Source organism: Mytilus galloprovincialis, chromosome 6 (genome assembly GCF_965363235.1).
Source record: "Mytilus galloprovincialis chromosome 6, xbMytGall1.hap1.1, whole genome shotgun sequence".
Classification (NCBI taxonomy): Eukaryota; Metazoa; Mollusca; class Bivalvia; order Mytilida; family Mytilidae; genus Mytilus; species Mytilus galloprovincialis.
The window spans coordinates 9959490-9979925 of NC_134843.1; the positions used below are offsets into that span (position 1 = coordinate 9959490).

A 20436-nucleotide genomic window follows, 5' to 3' on the forward strand; every position below is an offset into this window, starting at 1 on the left:
CCCTTTATACTATTGCACAATAGATAAAGTCAATATATATTGGATAACCATTACGTTTCCTTTGATATTCCTACGATCTTCTGTATTTTATCAAATCAAGAAAAAACTGTTTATCTTTCTCCCAAACAGAAAAGTCTTGTTTTATCTTAATTGCCACTCCGTTTACGATAACAGAGACCTATAATTTTTATTAAGTGTTCATCAACTGTAGACCAATTTATATAAAAGCTATGATGAAAGTTAATGAGAGAAAACCGTATTTTATTAGCTACATTTAATAGCTCGAAGCATGCTATGGTTGAAGTCTGTTAGTTCTATTTACAAAGACATACAAAATGTCCCTGGCAGGAATTCTAAAATGTTTTCTTTGCCTTCCGTTGGATGCTGGTGATATCAAATGAATGGAACCCCAGTCATCCCTTTAAAATTTCATAAATGGAATTTCTCACTAGGATTCTTTTCCTCATTTATGCTCCCTATACTATTTTGTGTATTCATTAAGTAATAGATAATGAACTAATTAGAAAGTTTTAAAGTTTTGTTATTATCGTATGACATAAAAAGGCTTTCAGCATGCAATAAATTGTGACAGAAGAAATAGTATAAGGTTGTCCTGGTACAATATCTGCACACTATGAAGTCAAAACAGGACATTAATTTAGTCATAATAATATTCCCTTCATTGAAATATTAAAAAATCTCTAAGACTGAATCATAATATTGAGAATGGAAATGAGGAATATGTCAAAAGAGACAACTTGACCAAAGATTAGATAACAGCTGAAGGCCACCAATGCAAGTTTTACAACTGGAAATTAAAGAGATTGTGTTATGTGTTTGAGCTGCACTTTTAATTCTTAGTCTGAGGCAAGTAAAATATCTTCTTTATTGGTAAGCCAATTGAAAATAGAAAACCAGACTAGTCAGAAGTATGTTTGTAGACTGTAAACCAGACTAGTCAGAAGTATGTTTGTAGACTGGAAACCAGACTAGTCAGAAGTATGTTTGTAGACTGTAAACCAGACTAGTCAGAAGTATGTTCGTAGACTGTAAACCAGACTAGTCAGAAGTATGTTCGTAGACTGTAAACCAGACTAGTCAGAAGTATGTTCGTAGACTGGAAACCAGACTAGTCAGAAGTATGTTCGTAGACTGGAAACCAGACTAGTCAGAAGTATGTTCGTAGACTGGAAACCAGACTAGTCAGAAGTATGTTCGTAGACTGTAAACCAGACTAGTCAGAAGTATGTTTGTAGACTGGAAACCAGACTAGTCAGAAGTATGTTCGTAGACTGGAAACCAGACTAGTCAGAAGTATGTTCGTAGACTGCAAACTAGACTAGTCAGAAGTATGTTCGTAGACTGCAAACCAGACTAGTCAGAAGTATGTTCGTAGACTGTAAACCAGACTAGTCAGAAGTATGTTTGTAGACTGCAAACTAGACTAGTCAGAAGTATGTTTGTAGACTGGAAACTAGACTAGTCAGAAGTATGTTTGTAGACTGCAAACCAGACTAGTCAGAAGTATGTTCGTAGACTGGAAACCAGACTAGTCAGAAGTATGTTCGTAGACTGTAAACCAGACTAGTCAGAAGTATGTTCGTAGACTGTAAACCAGACTAGTCAGAAGTATGTTCGTAGACTGTAAACTAGACTAGTCAGAAGTATGATTGTAGACTGTAAACCAGACTAGTCAAATAGATAGAAGAAGATATGGTATGAGTGCCAATGAGACAACTCTCCATCCAAGTTACAATTTGTAAAAGTAAACCATTATAGGTCAAAGTAAGGTATCTAACACTGACTTGCTTCTTTTATACTGGAAACCATCTTACCTTCTCAGCACTAGCATGCTGACTTCTTTTTCTCCAGTATATGGTAGGTGGAGGGTTACCCTCGACTACACACTGTAGACTAACACTGCGACCTACACCTACAGACTTGTCCACTGGTCGAACCTTGAACTCAGGTTTATCTGAAAAATAAATGTTAGGAAATACAGTTCAATGAATCTTATCTGACAATGTTTTTATCGTAGTCAATAAAATTAAAACATCTTTTTTTCCCATTCCAACAATTTACTTTGCAGCGAGTGAGAAATAGATAACTATATGCTTAATGAAATAACCTGAATTATCTGACTTCTGACAGTGCCGTGTACAAATCAACCACTTTGAACTGAAGCAGTTAATGAGTAATCAATAACAGAACTCACAGTACAAATAAAGCAAGAAATTACAAAATTGTTTGTGAAATCTGATAAAAAAAAACGCTGTAGACAATTGATACGACCAAGTATGTGTCATGAGAAATCATGTATCCTGATTCCAGACTAATAGAAACACATTATAGGGTGTAATATGCTCATGGAATTCACAGACTAATAGAAGTGCATTATAGGGTGTAATATACTCATGGAATTCAATTCAGTCACTTGATGTTGGATATCAAGAAATGTTTGCATAACTGCATGTTAAATATTGTGTCACAATAAATTTGGTATAAAGTACAACGACAGATAATTTGAAAGAAGCGACCTTCATTATACTATACCGAATAATGTCTTTGGTTTGTTGAATTCTATTTTTCTATTTGAGTTTGAAGAACACTTTAAATTAATGAAATCTTCTACAATTTTTACTCATAAACACCCCACCTATATCCTGAATATATCATAACCTTGGTGTACAAACTTTATGTAAAGACATGTTTGTTTTTTTTTAAGGACAAACTTCTCACCATAGTACATTTATCCCTGTTTTGTTTTGTCACCTCAAACTAATTTAAGTTGTATGTTTTAGGCTTTATTAGAGAGAACTTGATATTTATACTGATTTAACATTTCTGATAAACTTAATTTATTTCCAATCCCATAAATAAACTCTGGACTTAGTGATATATCCTACTTGACCAATATTTCCCTTGGTCCTGCCTGGGTCACTGATCTGAAGGGTAACATTTTAATGAAGGACATATTTGATAGAAATGATTCCTATAGAATAATAGATGCAAAACTTTAAAATATTAAAATGAAGACAAGTCTTATCTGATTCTCAAACTTATAGCATATGATTTATCGACTCCACACACAAGTTACCCCACAATAAAAATAAATCTTAAGACAGTGACAGATCACAGAATAATTTAAATACCATGTCAAAAATTCCATAAATTAAACTTAAAATAAATTCCACTGAAGTCAATTGGATTTAACTTATCAATGACAGAGTTATAAAATTTCAATAAAAATGAAGACTAAATGTCAAGACAACCATCAAATATCTATAAATTACCATTACATGTGATAAGACATTATAGTATTGTGATAGGGTGTCATTCTAACAAGACAATGATAAAATGGATGGGTTTTACATAGCATCACAGAGTTTGATCACATGATCACATGTCACTTGTTCAGTATACACACTCTCGGATTATATAGTAAGTTTCTTTAACAGTTCCACAAGACAAAAATAAAATTGTTCGAATTACATAGCATCATAGAGTTTGATCACATGTCAAATGTTCCTCTCTGCTTAGTTAGAAGGTATTTTCCACATGTCATATGTCCAGTATACACACTCTCTACTTAGTTAGTATGTATGTTCCACAAGACAGAAATAAAATTGTTGGAAATTACGTAGCATCACAGAGTTTGATCACAAGCTGCATGTTCCTAGAAGACTCTCTGCTTAATTAGAATCTTAAGTTAGAAGGTATCTACCATTTCTAACAATGGACTCCATTCACAGAACAGGATGTAATAAACAGCATGCTCTATGTAAGTAGGATATGTTTACCTCACATCAGGTGTAGGACACTTTGATCTTAGCATGTAGTATTCATTACTAGTAGCAGATTCTGAATCAGAATTATTTGACCTATTAGTATGACACTGTTTCATGTACCACAGAATCAACTGAAGCAACATTAATGTCGTCATCGTTCAATTTAACTTTTGTTTTTCATTTTGGACTGATTTGTATTATCCTTGAGTAATTAAAAATGATAATTAAAAGATTTCTTTGAAACTTTAATCTAAGAAAACTTAAAAAGTGACTAACAATGTTAAATATACCATTTAAAAATTTCTAAGAAATGCTATAGTAAAAATTCATTAGCACTTTCAAACCAATTAAAAGTGTAAAACATTAAACACCCATTGGTGGCCTTCATCTGTTATCTGCTCTTTGGTCAGGTTGTTGTCTTTTTGACATATTCCCCATTTCCATTCTCAATTTTATTAATTACTTTTGATAGGCCATCCAATTTCCAGCACACCATTCCCACATTATTCAAGAATACCATCTAGTAAGATGTGTCTGTTTTGTCATTACAGACAGATAAATGTTTTAATAAAATGAATATTACATAACAGGAATTCTTGTCATCAAACGACATCTCTAGTTCCCAGCAGCGCTACCACAAGACAACATCTACTGAGACTACTTCACGTTGACGTTAATTTTACCCCCTAGTTTTCGTCATGATCAGATAAATTATTTTTGATCTTGAAAATCAGCTGTTTGGAGACAATCACACTATGGCTAGGCGCTTTCTTCACACTTTGTCTTAAGACTTAAAAGATAATGTAAGTGTTAACCTTGATAAAGACAAGTGTATCGGAGTATTATGTCACAGTTTGAGAGCTTTATGGAATGATTTTTTTCTTTATCTATGATGAATTTTTAATTAAAGACGAAAAAGTTTCCAAAATGTGATCTAAACAATTAGCTAATAGAAACTCAGCATAGGGTGAGACTGGTATCCAGTCCTGGGGTGCAGAACCAGTGTTGACATCAGTTTACTATAAATTTATTAATGGATAAGATATGAGGGTACTTATAGATTATATAATGACAGAGTTTGAGGAGGAAGGAGGATTTGTGACTGATATGATAAAAGCTTCTACAGACATCTTTAAAGAGACTACAATTTTATAGTCATTATATCTTTACTGATATGTAGAGAAGGTTAAATTCTTCCTAGAAAAGATTTTGTAGCTGTTTTATGTGCAGAATTTGTATTATCTATCATAAGAAATATGTTCTGAAGTTTTTAAAGTCTAAACGAAAAATCTCGAAACCAAATATAACATGAATGCACAAATTTCTATTGACAATGATGAAGTAAAAAGATATATCAATCTAATGATTTGATTTCATTTGCAAAAATTGGGAATGGAAATGGGAATAACTTTGATCAGTAATTTTATTGATTTCAAAAGTCCATCAGTAAGCATAAATGCAATTTCAGCTTGAAATAGGTGATATATCAATTACATATCAATTTGTAAACCAGCATGAAAATAAAATTGACTTTCAGACATAAATAAAAATATCAGTTTTTAAAGCTGTCTAGTATATAACTTTGATGAATCGAAACATTGCAGAGACAAGATACAAAATTCAATATGTTTGATAATGTTTCTATAACTGTACATCAGTGATCATAGCTCTCTTATTTATAAAACCCAGCGCGATATAAATGTAACATGCTTTCATTAATTAATGATTAAGGATATCTACAACAGCATATCACTTTAACAATTTATTTTGCAAGGTTTAAAAAGTTAATTAACAACAATTGTCAAGATCTGGTATCCTTTTATCTTACTGATACTGAAACTTGTTCCAAGTAAATTATATTACAGTGGCTCCACCATATCATCTCACCTGATAAGATCAAGGTGAGACAACTCTTTGAAAACTGATGCTCAGGAAATATCAAATTTACACCTATAAACAAAGCATCCTAAAAAACTTGTTAAAAATTACATCTGACATTGAAAACAAAGGGACAAAAGGTGATATTTATCAGTAGTTTCACTTTAAGTGGCTAATAGATAACACAGACAATCCTCCACAAATAAAGAGAGGCAAAAAATATTAAAGGGATATTCATACTCAAGAAAAAAAAAGCACACCAAAAAAATGATTATACCATGGCAAAAACATAAAATTACAACATTAGAAACAAAAAACTTAGCAACATGAACCTTGCCAAGACCTTCATATTAGTGCTCCTCCCTTTTATTACCAAATAGTCATTGCCGTAAATGTATTGAAATCTACTTACATTCTACATTGAGACGAGCAACAGCTTCAGCTTCTCCAACCTGGTTTTTGGCGACACACACATAAATCCCACTATCGTGTCTACTGACATCCTCTATACGTAAAGTGTGATCCCTTAATGTAGATATACGACCGATGTTTCCGTGCTCCTTTCTCCATGTGACTTGTAAAGGTTTATCTCCTACCACATCACATGGAAATTCTACAGTCTTCTTTTCTCTAGTGGTGACATCGATTGGGAACCTTCTAAAGCTTGGTTTTTCTGTTGGAAAAAATATATAAATGTATATATTTGAACAGTTATACAATATTCTATTATTCTTGTAGATATAATCAACTTTGGAAAAAGAATTCAAAAAGCATCTTTCTTATTGCTTTTACATTTGGTAAAATATCAGTGACAGGATTTGTTAAATGTGTCCTTTAATATGTATGAATTCATATGCGAATGATTCAACCATTTGGATTAAAGCATATATCAGGGGAGATAACAACTGCTTAATCTAAAAGCAAGTTTAATACATCTTGTATTTTTCTATGCAATCTTGAGTCATTTCGCAAATTTTAGGTAAAAAAATGTTGTCTATAAATCACCACCAACAGAATGATAGTCTGAAAGACTTACCTATAACTCTTAAAACAGCTGGTGCACTCTCTCTTTCTCCAGCATCATTGGTTGCTATACATCTAAATATTCCAGCATCCTGTTTCCGTACTTGACTGATGTTAAGAGCCCCATTATCCGTAACAACAAATCTGGTATGACTTGGATCTTGTATAATTAATTCTGTGTCCTTTTTCCAGATAATTCTTGGTTCTGGCTCCCCTCTTGGTGGACGACAGGGAAAACTCACTGAATCTCCGATGGCGGCAGTTACATTTTTAGGTTGTACTCGAAAATCGCTTCTCAGGACTGAAATGAAGAGAAAAATATTGCATAGAGATATTGGAGATACTAAATATGCTAGTTAATAATTATGTAAAGCCAAAAGCTTCTATATGAGTTCCTACTCTAGGTCTACGGTATGAGCTCTATAAATAACTGTATGGAAACCTGAAAGGAACTGACAAGATAAAAAACAGCAATAAAAGTACCCTTCTTAAGATGCATTAGTTATTTACTTGTATGACATTTAACTGTTGTCTCATAGACACCCACCAATATAGCCTTTTTTCCGAATCAATAATACTCTTGCCAAAAAAATGTTTTTATCATGAATCTCAATTTTTCAACTGTCCTCAATTGGCCCATGTTTGCCCCAATGAACCTTGTATCAAACCTTATAAATAAAAGCTAATGAGATAAAATTCTTTAACATTCCTCTTCTTATATTTTCCTAGTTATATACTGTTATTTTTATGTGCTGAAAATGTGTATTTTTTATATGTAATTATAGTAGTTGGTATATTTTATGTATACAACTGTTCATTTCACTGTATGGCTAAGACAAACAAACACAATCAGACTCAAGCAGCTGAAATAACAAGCATGATTTCCTTCCCTGTAAAACTTTCTATTCAAAGTCAAATGAATCAGAGGTATCAGTAGCCCTATCAGAAGCTAAACCATCAAATACAAATATCAAAGTTTTCAATATCTTTAGATCTTATTTTTTATTAATATTTTAGATCGAAACCTTTAATGAGGATACAGTATTCTCTCCACACGGTTTTCATGTGGTTTTTACAAGGCGGAGTGATAAGGGGAAAAAGAATCTGATTTGTAAATTTTATGGGAATCTTTAGGATAACTCTGTGACCTTAAATTATCATGATAGTTGAATGATCAAACAAAATTAGAGGTAGTTCTCAATTAGACAACGGCAAATCCAGGAAAGACAGAAATTTGTATTGTAAAAATACTTTGTAAATCTTTTTTCTTCATAATAAACCTTATTATATCTAAACAAAATTTAGAACCTTTTAAAATCTCAATTAGATTGTTTTGAGTTTTGACCAATTTTTCAGAAACAAAGGACCAGAAAGTGCCAAATTTTCAGGGGAGGTAATCAGACTAGTTTTACTTAAGTTTCAACTTGAGGAATATTGAGTAAAGAGTGCAGCCATCAGGTTCTAATGCATGGGAAGTGCTTGACATCATAAAATTGAAAATAAATCACATTCAACATGTCATTTCTACATTAAACATCTTGAGGTACTATAATAGAGAGTCTTAAACCATAAAATATTAATTTATTCCTTAATTTGATAATTGCAGTCAACTTATATTAATTGTGTGAATCTGTAATCCACATGGTGTACTGAAGATGGATAATAAATAATCAACGACTATACTAGTAAAGGTGTTTGGGAAATGTGAAAAATGTTACATAAATTCATAAAAATGTTGCGAAAAAAATTCAATCTTTCCATCTCCTCCCAAACATAATTATTTTTTGATAGGATAATTTAACTCTGATTTTTCTCATTTATTTTGTCATAAATATATGAATTTTCTGTCTTGAGGAATAGATTTTACAGCTTTGTTAACATAATGTATCAAAATTGCACCAGATCACTTCAGATACACCCTTTATTGTTTATTTCGAGCTGTCAAATTCTGAGGTAAGCTTGTCCAAAAATTACTCAAATAATTCATGACTTTTTTCAAAATAGATTCTGATTTTTAATCAAGTTTGATTACAAGTATGTTGGAAGCCAAAATAAGTGCTACCAAAATTTTTATGACCGATTAATAATTTGGGATTTAAAAATTCCAACAGAACAGTCTGACAAGAGGCTACTATTTTTTATGATTATTCTTCTCTTGGACTAGATGCCAGTTAAAACCTCATGAATATGTGCATCTTTTTCTCAGTTTCTACACATCCAATAGCGTTCTTTTTCATTCAAAGGGGAAATTATTAGTTTGTTTTTTTTTCTTTCTTTTGTCACAGTCAATGGACATTTACTTTATTTAATTTACTTGCATGACAAGACGACAAAGGATGTGTAATGCACACAAGCTGTAGCTAGATATCACACTGACACGAGTAATGTATCATCCGTAAGTTACATGTGCAGGATACATGCAGTTTCACTTTAAATTTCTTTGAAACCTCTTTTTTCTATTGTTATGCAATATACAATTGTCTTCTAATTTCAAGGAAGTTTTATTTATGTTTCCTTTTATTTTGATCTTTGACTATTGTACATTAATTTGGAAAAAACTAACATCTAAATATTGCTGCATAAGTGAAGGTAATTAGAATATTGTTGTTTATATCTACAGCTTACCTGTAAAAGATAAAATGGCATTTTGTCTGATGGGAGATCCATTAGATGTTTTGTTTTTTTTGTTGCTTACTTACTACTGATTTGATTCTCTGTGTTTTGAACGCCACTTTTGGGCTATTTCATGGAGGCCATTATTTTTTTTTGGTGAAGAAAGCCGGAATGCTTGCGAAAACCATCAACTTTCAATAGGAAAATACTTTCTACAGAAAATATTGCTTTACAACTAGTTGCAGTTACATAGACATTTGTTGCCTTTAGTAACCTTCTAAACAAAAGTGTAACATTAGGACTAGAGGCGGTTAATGAATGTTGTAGCTTACCTGCGATAGAAAGTGTAGCATTGCGACTGATAGCAGTTCCATGGATGTTCGTAGCGTTACAGTAATAAACTCCCACATCAGTTTTATCCTTTTTGTTGTGAACTACACTTAAAAAGAATAACTTTCCATCAGGGAAGATCATACGATTAGAGAATGGGTTTTCTGGTGTTGTCTCCACTTTTCTTCCATTTCTATACCATGTTATTTCAGGTTTGGGTTCACCTTCAGCACGACAGTTTAAAGAAGCAGGTTCATCCTTGGCTATGTAACCATCTTGTGGGTGTTCTACGATTCGTGGGTTGGGCAAACTTGAGGCAGCTGTAAAATAAAAGAATGAAAATTCATTACCATATTGAAAGAAGTAAAAGTAAACTTATAACCTGGAAAAAGGTAAATGTAAATTTATTCCGTCTTTGGAGTGAAATAAACATAACTTCAATAGACCTTTAGGAATAAGGCATAGGCAAATTGTATCACCGACAAAGTAAATTTTATTGCCTCACCATCTTTGAATGAGAGATGACAAAGTAAATTTTATGGCTGAGCCACACTTCTCTATTGATGGTAATTAGAGTACATGTACATGTACTACTATATGAAATTAACATATTGTCTTATTGTACTTTTTATACTTTTTTTTTAATGTAAGAATTTCATTTACTTTTTTAGTAACAGTTTTCAAGATGTTTACATGAAGCCAACAACTGTTACATTTTTTATGACTAAATTTCCAACATTATTACATTAAAATTAAAACAAAATACAAATGGGGAATCATTTATGTTGCACCAGCTTGATTTCCACCTCATTCTAGACCAGACACTCCATGTTTTACAATGACATCATCTTACAAAATCTTGCCAATCCAATATGGAACCTTCCCACAGCCTTCAAATAAAGTCATCAAACATTTATTGAGTTTGGCTGTCCACTTAAAGTATATTGATTCTAACTGTCCACCTTCTGGACAACCCTTGAGTATATCCATTTATTGACTATTAAATTTCCATTTTGTTTGATGCTACCATAGGGAGAAATCATTTATAAAGTTATTACAACAAGGGAGCAGTAATTTATGTCATTGTTACATCACATGCCTCTCAATATGTTATTATCTCATTGAAGTGGCAGGTGGTCACTACTGTAATTATGGATTAACTACTTGATATAATGGTCAGTTTTCTGGTGGTCAATTCCACACAGAAAGAAGTCCATTTTATGATAAAACTAATGGCCATAAAAATATTCATCATAAAAATCTTGAACCTCAACATTTTGATAAATGATTTTTCCCCACTAGTCAAATCCCTTGCACCAAAACAAAACTGTGACAATCTAATAAGGACATTTGTGGTCAAAGTTCATCCAGTGTACAGATTTGTGCCTTCAGTCAGTCCGGCTGTTAACAGCAGATACCTATATATGAGAGTGATGTCATGACATTATAGAGAATTTCTGATTTAACATGCTTTATGCCTAGCAGCAAACAGTCATTTTCATTAACTGATAAATGCTCATATTTCTTCAGCCAGAATTACATGCCATTTTTGATATATTGGTCAGCTTCTGTAGAATTTTTTTTTCCACCTTATCTTCCAACAGTGTTAATTATAGTAATTAATCAACAACTGAGCATTTAATTAGCAGTATAAACAGCTTTATATTGGAACTGTCCATCAAAACAAATAGAATTTCATTACCCTTAGACTGGCAGGCACGATTTATTGTTTTAATGGTCAGCTTTTGGTCAGCGGATGTTGATGGTTATTACAATCTTGCTGTTATCCATGATAAAGAAGGTTTATCCATTTGTCTGGATTATTGTGTCACAACAGTACACAGATTATGAGAAAATCAGTGAGGTAATTTGTTTGCATAGATTAAGAAAATCTGAAAATGTCAACATAATCTAAGATAGGTGTTAACAACTTAAAAGGACCATTTACTGTCTCTAGATTGTCTAGGATTCAAATTATCATTGTACAGTACATAGGATTTATCTTACAAGTAGAACAAGGACCATACAAAACAAATATATATAACTCAAATTCTTAAACGTTTCATAATTTCTCGTTTTAAAATCTTTGTTATGTGAATAAAAAAATAACACAGAATGCTAAATTTAATGTTTAAAATAGTTCATTAAAACAACTGTCTTTAATAGACAAGGTATTAAAACTGAAAATGCCAGTATAATAACCATGTCACTGATGTTGGTATTGATAAATATTTTGGTCTCTCCTGTTGAATTGCCTAGTTTCACATCATTGCTGTGTATTATCCCTAACTGCAAACTTAACAGCAAACCTTGATTTCCCTCCAATTCTGACAGAACAAACAAAAATGCCATATTTCTATCATGTTGAAACACACCCAACACAGACGACATTAACAAACTATTTCTTTCTGGTGATATTTATTTGTTTCAGTAAGAAATCATGTAACACCACATAGTTTCCTGTATAATGAAATGCAGCATTGAAATGTTTATAGGAGTAACACAGAAAACAATGCAGGAATCAGTAATAAGAAGAGTAGATAGATCATAGAGTCTGTTTGAGTTGGAGATATTTATGTCGGGTTATTACCGCTTCAAAGAACAGTGTTACTTGGTGCAATAATCTCTCAACCATTCCCACAGTCCTTAGATGAAATTCTGGCTGATATTATTCTAATGCATGCGATGTAAAAGCCAAAAACGTTTGGGCATTGAGTTTTATTCAATTTCTATTTCCAACTTTGTTTCGTACATGTTGTTTATCCCAAAATTAATTTAAATTACAGAAATATAAGAACAAAATAATTTTACTATTGGAAACTGGTCACGTCACCAAAACATAAATGTTTTCCCCCTTGTATATCAATTAACAGATGTATACATATAATCTTAATTAGTAATTTTCATACTAATTTCAACATTTTGTGCAATAATGGAAAGAACAAACTGTCAAGTTATTTTAAACATTACAGTTAGAAATGAAGTGTCTAAAATGTAACCCTCTAGTCTACCATAGCCAACTGTAGACTTTAGAGATCCCTTTCTAGCTAGAATAATTTACCCAACAGACCCAGTGAGGCAGACTTTTTACAATGTAAATGACTGTCATCAAAGTCATTCTACTTGAGACAGCAAAATGATTTCATATTTTATATTTATAAAAGTTTAAAGATAATACATTTGATTAAACAAAATCATCTTCTTGTGAAAAATGAATCATAAATGTTTCAAAACAACCACATCAAACTATGGTCACAGCTGATCTTGATCGAAGGATGGGAAACCCCTTATGTCATTAAAAAAACAATTTCAAACAGAAATTCCATTTTAGTCTTTTTCTTGCTTCATTTAAGTGCATCTGAGGTATTTTGGTTATTAAAGGTATGGCGTTAACTGAAATGAAATCAATTTGTGCATCCAATATGTAATAAGTTCGTTTATTTTAACCCCATAACAGAGTTTTAAGAGTCAGAATATTGTGTTTCTGGCGCTCACAAGACATAAATAGAAAATGTCAGCTGTTATAAAGTCCCCCATTTTATACCCTGCTTTATAACCCTTACTGTTTATGAGCTGATTCCTTTTACTTTGTCATGTTATTGAATAATAAGAGGTATTTTGATGGCCTTTCATCCTTACTCCCATTCAATGTGTTATAGTGCAATAAGAAACAAAGGTTTATTGAAAGCTTGCCTTGTAATAAAAGTTTATGATGTAAATACCAGCCTATGTATTGAAGATGATTATTACATCTGTGCTGATGGTTCTACTATAAACAGTCTGATATACTTTGTTATTGACTGCCAGGGTCAATATAAACAATGTTATCACCCTAGTGTTTACAAATTCTGTATCAGGCACAGTTATCATAATATTGACCAATTGGCCAATGGTCAGTTTCTCTCTGATTTTACTGACCAGCTGATAGATAGATTATAAACAGACGTCCTACTGTATATATTACCTAATATAAACACATCTAGATAGTTATCTTGTACATATCTATTTAACAGATCTAAAACTTTTATTAATGACTATTTCATAACTTTATGTGAAAATATCATTTCAGAAAGAAAAACACTTTGGTATAAGCCTGTGAAATTTTACGTATGAACTAAGATATAATGTTTACTAAATGAGATTGAAACATGGAAATGTAGAACTTAATTTCAGTGCATGACGTTCTTCAACAATGGGTAAAATAATACACTTCAAAAGTAATAAATCAACACTTTATATAACATGTGCAAGCCAAAATAAATACTTCATTCATTTTTATGAAAGGGTATTTAGAAGAGGAAATAATTCTTGATATTTTACAGGTTAATGAAATAATTCCAGCAGTTTTGTGAGGGAATTAGAGCTTTCTTCAACAGTATCAATCATTTCACTTGACCATGACATTTATGGTTTAATAGGCATATTCTTTGATTTACACATGATCTAGATGGCACCACCTTTATGTTCCAGAGATAACAATGACTGTATTATTCCCATGCCAAGTCTAGTACAGTTAAATAAATCTATCTCATCTGACACTAGACATAAGGGAATCAAGGTAAACTTCCAAGACAGGATTTCTGAGTTATGTGATAGTCAAGTCAGACGCACCTTCACTCTGATGCAGATAAATTTAAAAGTTGGATCATATTTCTACCTGATGAAGATGTCCAACCTTTTTATCTTTGAAATGTTGAAAGCTTTAAACTTTTAAAGGATATCTGTTTTAAGAAAAGTCTTTGATTATCAGGAAACAATCTTCCTGTGGGTTTGGACACCAATCAAACAGACCTAATTTATGGTATGCAGAATAGCTCTGTAATCAAGGTTAAAAAAGATAATGAACGTTACACAACCATTTACAATAAAAGAAAAGATTTATTTGTTTAAGTACTAATTAAGCTAGCTAATATGCTTTACATCTGCAGAGTGACTACTAAATTACAAATACTCAAACCTATTAATGCATTGCTTCATGTGTGTGCCTTTAGTTTCCAGACAGATCACGTTCTTATATATATTTTATTGCATATTCAACCAAAGCACCAGCGAGTTAGTTCACCAATTATAAGGTAAAATACACAATCAATTTGTATTTGAATTCAATCTCAATGTTTATAAAATGACACATAAATGTTGAACCTAGACATTCCAGCATTTCAATTTAAATTTCCAAGTTTTAATTAGGAAAGTCAGCAATATTGTCAGCAATATGGAAAAGTTTGGACAAGATTGGAATCCATATATCTAGTATATAAAGACCATTAACAACAAAACAGATGTACCAACTGCTGGGTCAACAACACAACATTCCATTAACCAATCAGATAAGCTGAAACATTCCATTAACCAATCAGGTATGTTGAAACATGCTGCTTAGCCAGGTACATCAATGATCTTTCAACAGGTATGTTTCTCTGCAGGTTAATGGCCAAAATTTCAATCATCAACCTCTACTTAACTCTCAGGCTAACCTTGACCCTCTGTATCTACCACCCTAGCGTTTACTTATATTGATAGATTTATTTTAGTTGCATGATTGCAGTTTTGTTTATCACTGACAATAAATCTTTCTACTTTAATAAATATCAAAAGTTTAAATTTACTTTTTTCAATTCTCAATGAAGACTTATCTGTCAACACAGGAAGTCAAGCTAATTATTTTTATTTATCAATAGTTCAATTTTAAAACTTTAAGTACATCTAGATTTTGAAAACTTCCCAAATTATTATCATTTAGTTTACTTTATGTGAATTAATCCTCTCTTCTTATCACAATAAGAACTGTCACGAGCATCCATGAACTTGTTTTATCTTAAGTAACATTTTTGGCGGTATAAATATGATTGCTTATTTCTCATATGTCTCCAATATCTAAAATATACTTTTATATTTTATTATATTACAAATAGATTGCTTTCCTTTCAACCTTTGTCTCTAAAAAGAAATTTAGTCCCACATAAACATTCAAAGGCTTCATAAAAGTGTGATGTGCCCCTAGTTTATGACAGGCCCTTCCATTAAACATCTGGTCAGATCAAAGTAATCAAGTTCACCCTATTATCACGTACATCCCATTTTAAAATGAAGTCTTCTGTAAAAGTTCTGCATACGATAACTTGATTAAAATCTGGCAATACCCAAAACACATTTTATACTTACGATCATAATAACCCTACTAGCTTTCACGTGAACAAAATAAAGTCAGTCCCTCCCACAAAGTGATTTTCGAGTACAGTTGATGTATTTCTAACAACTTCTTTGATTCGTTGTTTATAATGCATAAAGTAATAGCACAACATCAAACACTTCATGAAAATCACTGTATATTTAAAATATAAAAAGTTTTAATGATACTTGAACCTTATGACATTATTACAGAGAATTGTCTGAAACCGTAGATGTCTGCTGTAGTGTAATTAAGGTGCTGCACGCAGGTAAGAAAAAGATTGCAGGTAAGAAAAAGATCAGCATCATGGGTAAATTGTCTTGTGAAGTTGGATAGTGACAGACACAAGTTTGTACTAATATTTCTAGAACATCCTCTACAAAATCTTCATTTAAGAAGTTAATAAGGGCTAACTAAGCCAACCAAAACAAAAGACAAATTTTACAGCTGTGGTGATGCATATTTTAAAGAAAAGCAAATATATGTCATTTTAAAGAAATGCAAATATATGTCATTTTGAAATTTTGTTTTGTCTGTTTTTTTTTTTCTTCTGTCAAAATTAATGAATCCTGAATGCTCAAAACACCAGTATGTCTCACTACAGCAGTATATGCACTCTATGAAACGTTGTAAAGAGTTACTGTAAACCTGTAACCTTTCCTCATACAGGTCAGTAAAGATAAGAATGATGAGCAACACTTTTCCATTCATGCATTGCCTGTTTCTACATGTTGTGGCAGCAATTATAATGTTTTGATGATGTTTTAAATACTACAGTGTTAAACCTTTCATGTAAGAGCTTTTGTAACCATGAATTAACATCTGTTACCATGCAGTGTTTTCAGGCATTAAAATCTAATGATTAAAAACTTATGTGGAGAGGTTGAATTGCAGAAAAAATATTGCAAAATGGATACATTTCATAATAATGAGTATATTTTTTCTTTGCTTTACAGCGTTTTGTCCAGATAACATTACAATTTCCAACAGAGGACAGAGAGATGGCAGTAAGCCCTGCAGGTGGCTAGTGCACATGAAACATATTTTAGTTGCAGTAAATTCATAAATTATTGGTGCATTTGTTATTGCGATTTTGACATGACAGACCAAAATGTGAGAATAATAACTGTGACAAAAAGAAAAGCAGCATACACACATGTGTGTCTGATTTCATATGTAAGTTCTATTACTGGGATACACCTATTAGCATTATTCATAAAATAAAAATTAAAAAAAATCTTATAATATCTGAAGAAAAAGTATCCATATGTACATGCAGAAGTCGGTAAGTGCTAAAAGAAGTCTCAAAAAAAAAAAAAAATATATAAATAATCAAACACACCCAATTGTGTTGGAGATCATTTTTCTTAGCCAATTAACCGATCTCCCAACTTTGAAAAAAAACTTGTTAATTCTGAAAACAGTTTGCAGTTTTAGAATGGTTTAACAACAATAAGACATTTGAATATTTAAATCATTATATTTTAGCAAAAATATTCATCCAGACAGATTACTTTCAATACAAAGACTATTCAACATTCCTAACAAACTTCTGCCATCCCTTAGAAAATGGCTTCTTGACAATTGAAAGTACTCAACCTCAAGGTGCATTAACTGTATTTTCTTTGAAAGACAGTAAGTACATTTAGAAATTGAAAATTTGCAAAGTATCATATTCTACCAGAAGGTACCAAATCCACCATTATCCATAAGTAGCTAGCATCTGGTCAACCCATTAAACTCATCCAAATGTACTCATAAATGTAAGTAAAAAGCATAAAGCTAATAGATTCACATGATCCTAAAAAATCTTGAAGTTCTAGACAGGAAATCTGCTACTTAAAGACATCTGGGAAATTATCCTCTACTAAAATTCTATAACATACATGGCCGAAATCCTTCCCCCTTGACAAGAGCCATGCGTCTGTTTGACACCCACAATAACCAAGGTGATGGGCTTTCTATTAAAATGGCAAATTGTAGAATAAAATATGCTAATTTTTTTATTGGGTTGGGATATAAACTCAGCATGGTACCCTTTTAAGAAAAGCCGCCATAATTATGTCAATTTGTAAAAATATAAACCTGACGGATTTATTGAATGTGATAGATTAAAACAAAACTTTGTGTAATGCTATATGCTTAACAGGATGTGTTTGTAGAAAACTTAATTCTTCATTTATCAACATTTCCATAATTCTTTTATTTAATTCGTACTATCTATTTCTGTTTAAGTTGAAATGCTATGATTTAAGACAAAAGCATTGAAGAGAGAACACCAGCAGAACAGATAGCTTTTCCATTAGAAAGTAAATATTTTCTGATTTTCTTTAGATTTATCAAAAGGACAGAATCTATTTACTTTTACATATGATAAATTTCTTCTATACAATGCTATGCAGATCTACAGATCGGTAGAGGAAAGATCAATGTCTTCCATATCTCACGAAGATGCTTATGCAGTATTGTCAATTAATCAACTTAAAAGCTTACACAATATCCCAACAGTAATAATTATGTGCTGTAGCTAATTGATGATTAAAGGTTGTTAACTGAAAGCAATAGGTAATCCTTTCCTAAATAACAACAGTAAAACCTTAAAATGGTGAAATTTGACATTGCAGAAGTTAGAAATACAAGTAGAAAATGGAAAATAGAATGAATATCTGACCCGGCTATCTGTCAGAGTCAGTGAGGATTTATGTCCAGTAGAGAGACCATCAGTCTTTAGAGATCATCACAGACAGACAATAGAGTCGACATACCACAACAAAATACTCTAATTAAGGTTTTGACATGTTTTGGGTTTATGTTCCTACTTTTTGTCTATCCTCTGTTTAACAGTAATTGACGGGGACTTAAATGCAAGGACAGGGTCAGAGCCAGATTTTATAATTAATGATGTTAATGATACACATATACCAATGTATGATAATTATAGTTGTGATGTTATTCAAGAAAAAAGATGTAGTTATGATATGAAAGTAGATTCAAGAGGTAAACAACTTCTGGACTTGTGTATTGCGTCCAAATTACGTATTTTAAATGGGAGAATGTGGGGCGATTCTTATGGTAAACACACTTGTATGAAAGCAGTGGGTAGTAGTGTGGTTGACTATGTTATCGTATCAGAAGACTTGATTGCAGACACTTTATTTTTTCATGTTGCTGATTTTTTATCAACTCTGTCAGACTGTCACTGTAAACTAACATTTGGCATGTTAGCTAGTTATTCACATAAAAATAATGAGCAAGACATTACTATTTTATTTCCAGGAAAATATATATGGTCAGAAACTTCTACACAAAAACTTCAAGATACTTTATGCCAGCCAAATATTAAAAACAGTATTAAAAAATTTTTAGACTCAAAAATTAATCTTTCAGAGGACTATATTGAACAAGCGGCTAATGAATGTTTTAATATAATAGATAACGCTGCTAGTAAATGTTTAATATTTCGTAAAACAAAATTAAAAGGTGTACGTAAACATAAAAATAAAAAATGGTTTGACATAGACCTAGTACAAAAACGTAAAAGTCTTATTTCTAAAGGTAAGCTATTATCAAAATTCCCGTGGGACCCAATTATAAAAGGGTCTTACTATAAATGTTATAGAGAGTATAATAAGCTACGTAAATATAAAGAAAGGAAATTTAAACAAAACATTCTTGACAGTCTGGATAATTTATGGGATAATAATCCAAAGAGTTATTGGAATCTCATTAAAGAATTAAAAGAAGACAATTCGGATGGTCCAGAAAATTCTATTCAAAGTAATGTCTGGTTTTCATATTTTCAATCTTTAAATTTTAACTCTGACAAATTTAAAGACAGATTAGAGGAAATTAGTAAAAAAGTAAAAAATTTAGAAAAAAATTCAACTTTCTGTGAACTAGATTACAAAATAACCCTAAAAGAAATTTTAGATGCTATAAATAAACTAAAGAATAATAAAGCTGCAGGATTGGATGGTATTCCAAATGAGATATTAAAAGCTGGGGGAAGTATATTTGCACCTGTTTTGCAGAAACTTTTTAATTTAGTATTCTGCTCTGGAAAATACCCTCACAAATGGGCATTATCTTATTTATGTCCAATTTTTAAAGCAGGGAGTCCTAGTAAACCTGAAAATTACAGAGGCATAGCAATAAATTCATGCATTGGAAAATTATTTAACAGTATTCTTAATAAAAGACTTGACATTCATCTTGATAAAAATAATATAATTCATCCATGTCAGATTGGTTTTTCAAAAAAGAGTAGAACATCTGATCATATGTTTGTTTTAAAAACCATATTAGATAAATATACTAACAAAAAAGGGGGGAAAATCTATGCTTGCTTTGTGGACTTTAAAAAAGCTTTCGACAGGGTCATACACTGTGGTATTAAATATAAATTATTGGAAAATAACATATCTGGAAAATTTTATACTATTTTAAAAGATATGTACAGCAAGAATGAAATGTCTGTGAAAGTGGGCAATGTATTAACACCATCTTTCAGTTCACTAGTTGGGGTAAGACAAGGGGATGTTCTAAGTCCAAACTTATTTAAGCTTTTCATTAACGATCTGCCTCCAAAATTTGAGCCAAGTCCAGATGCTGTTGATATCAATGGGCGTAGAATTG

General features: G+C 31.6%; 1 protein-coding gene across 12 annotated transcripts in view; it reads right to left on the reverse strand.

The window, feature by feature from the left end:
* The window catches only part of LOC143078893 (roundabout homolog 1-like), a 118437-nt gene that overhangs the window by 21426 nt on the left and 76575 nt on the right, over nt 1-20436 (reverse strand). For all 12 annotated transcript variants that reach the window (XM_076253923.1, XM_076253933.1, XM_076253931.1 and 9 more), the window contains 4 exons: nt 9635-9952; nt 6703-6990; nt 6079-6339; nt 1836-1975 (listed from right to left, as the gene is read on the reverse strand). In XM_076253923.1, coding sequence (XP_076110038.1) covers nt 1836-1975; nt 6079-6339; nt 6703-6990; nt 9635-9952 — 1007 coding nt within the window. The remainder of the gene's footprint in view (nt 1-1835; nt 1976-6078; nt 6340-6702; nt 6991-9634; nt 9953-20436) is intronic.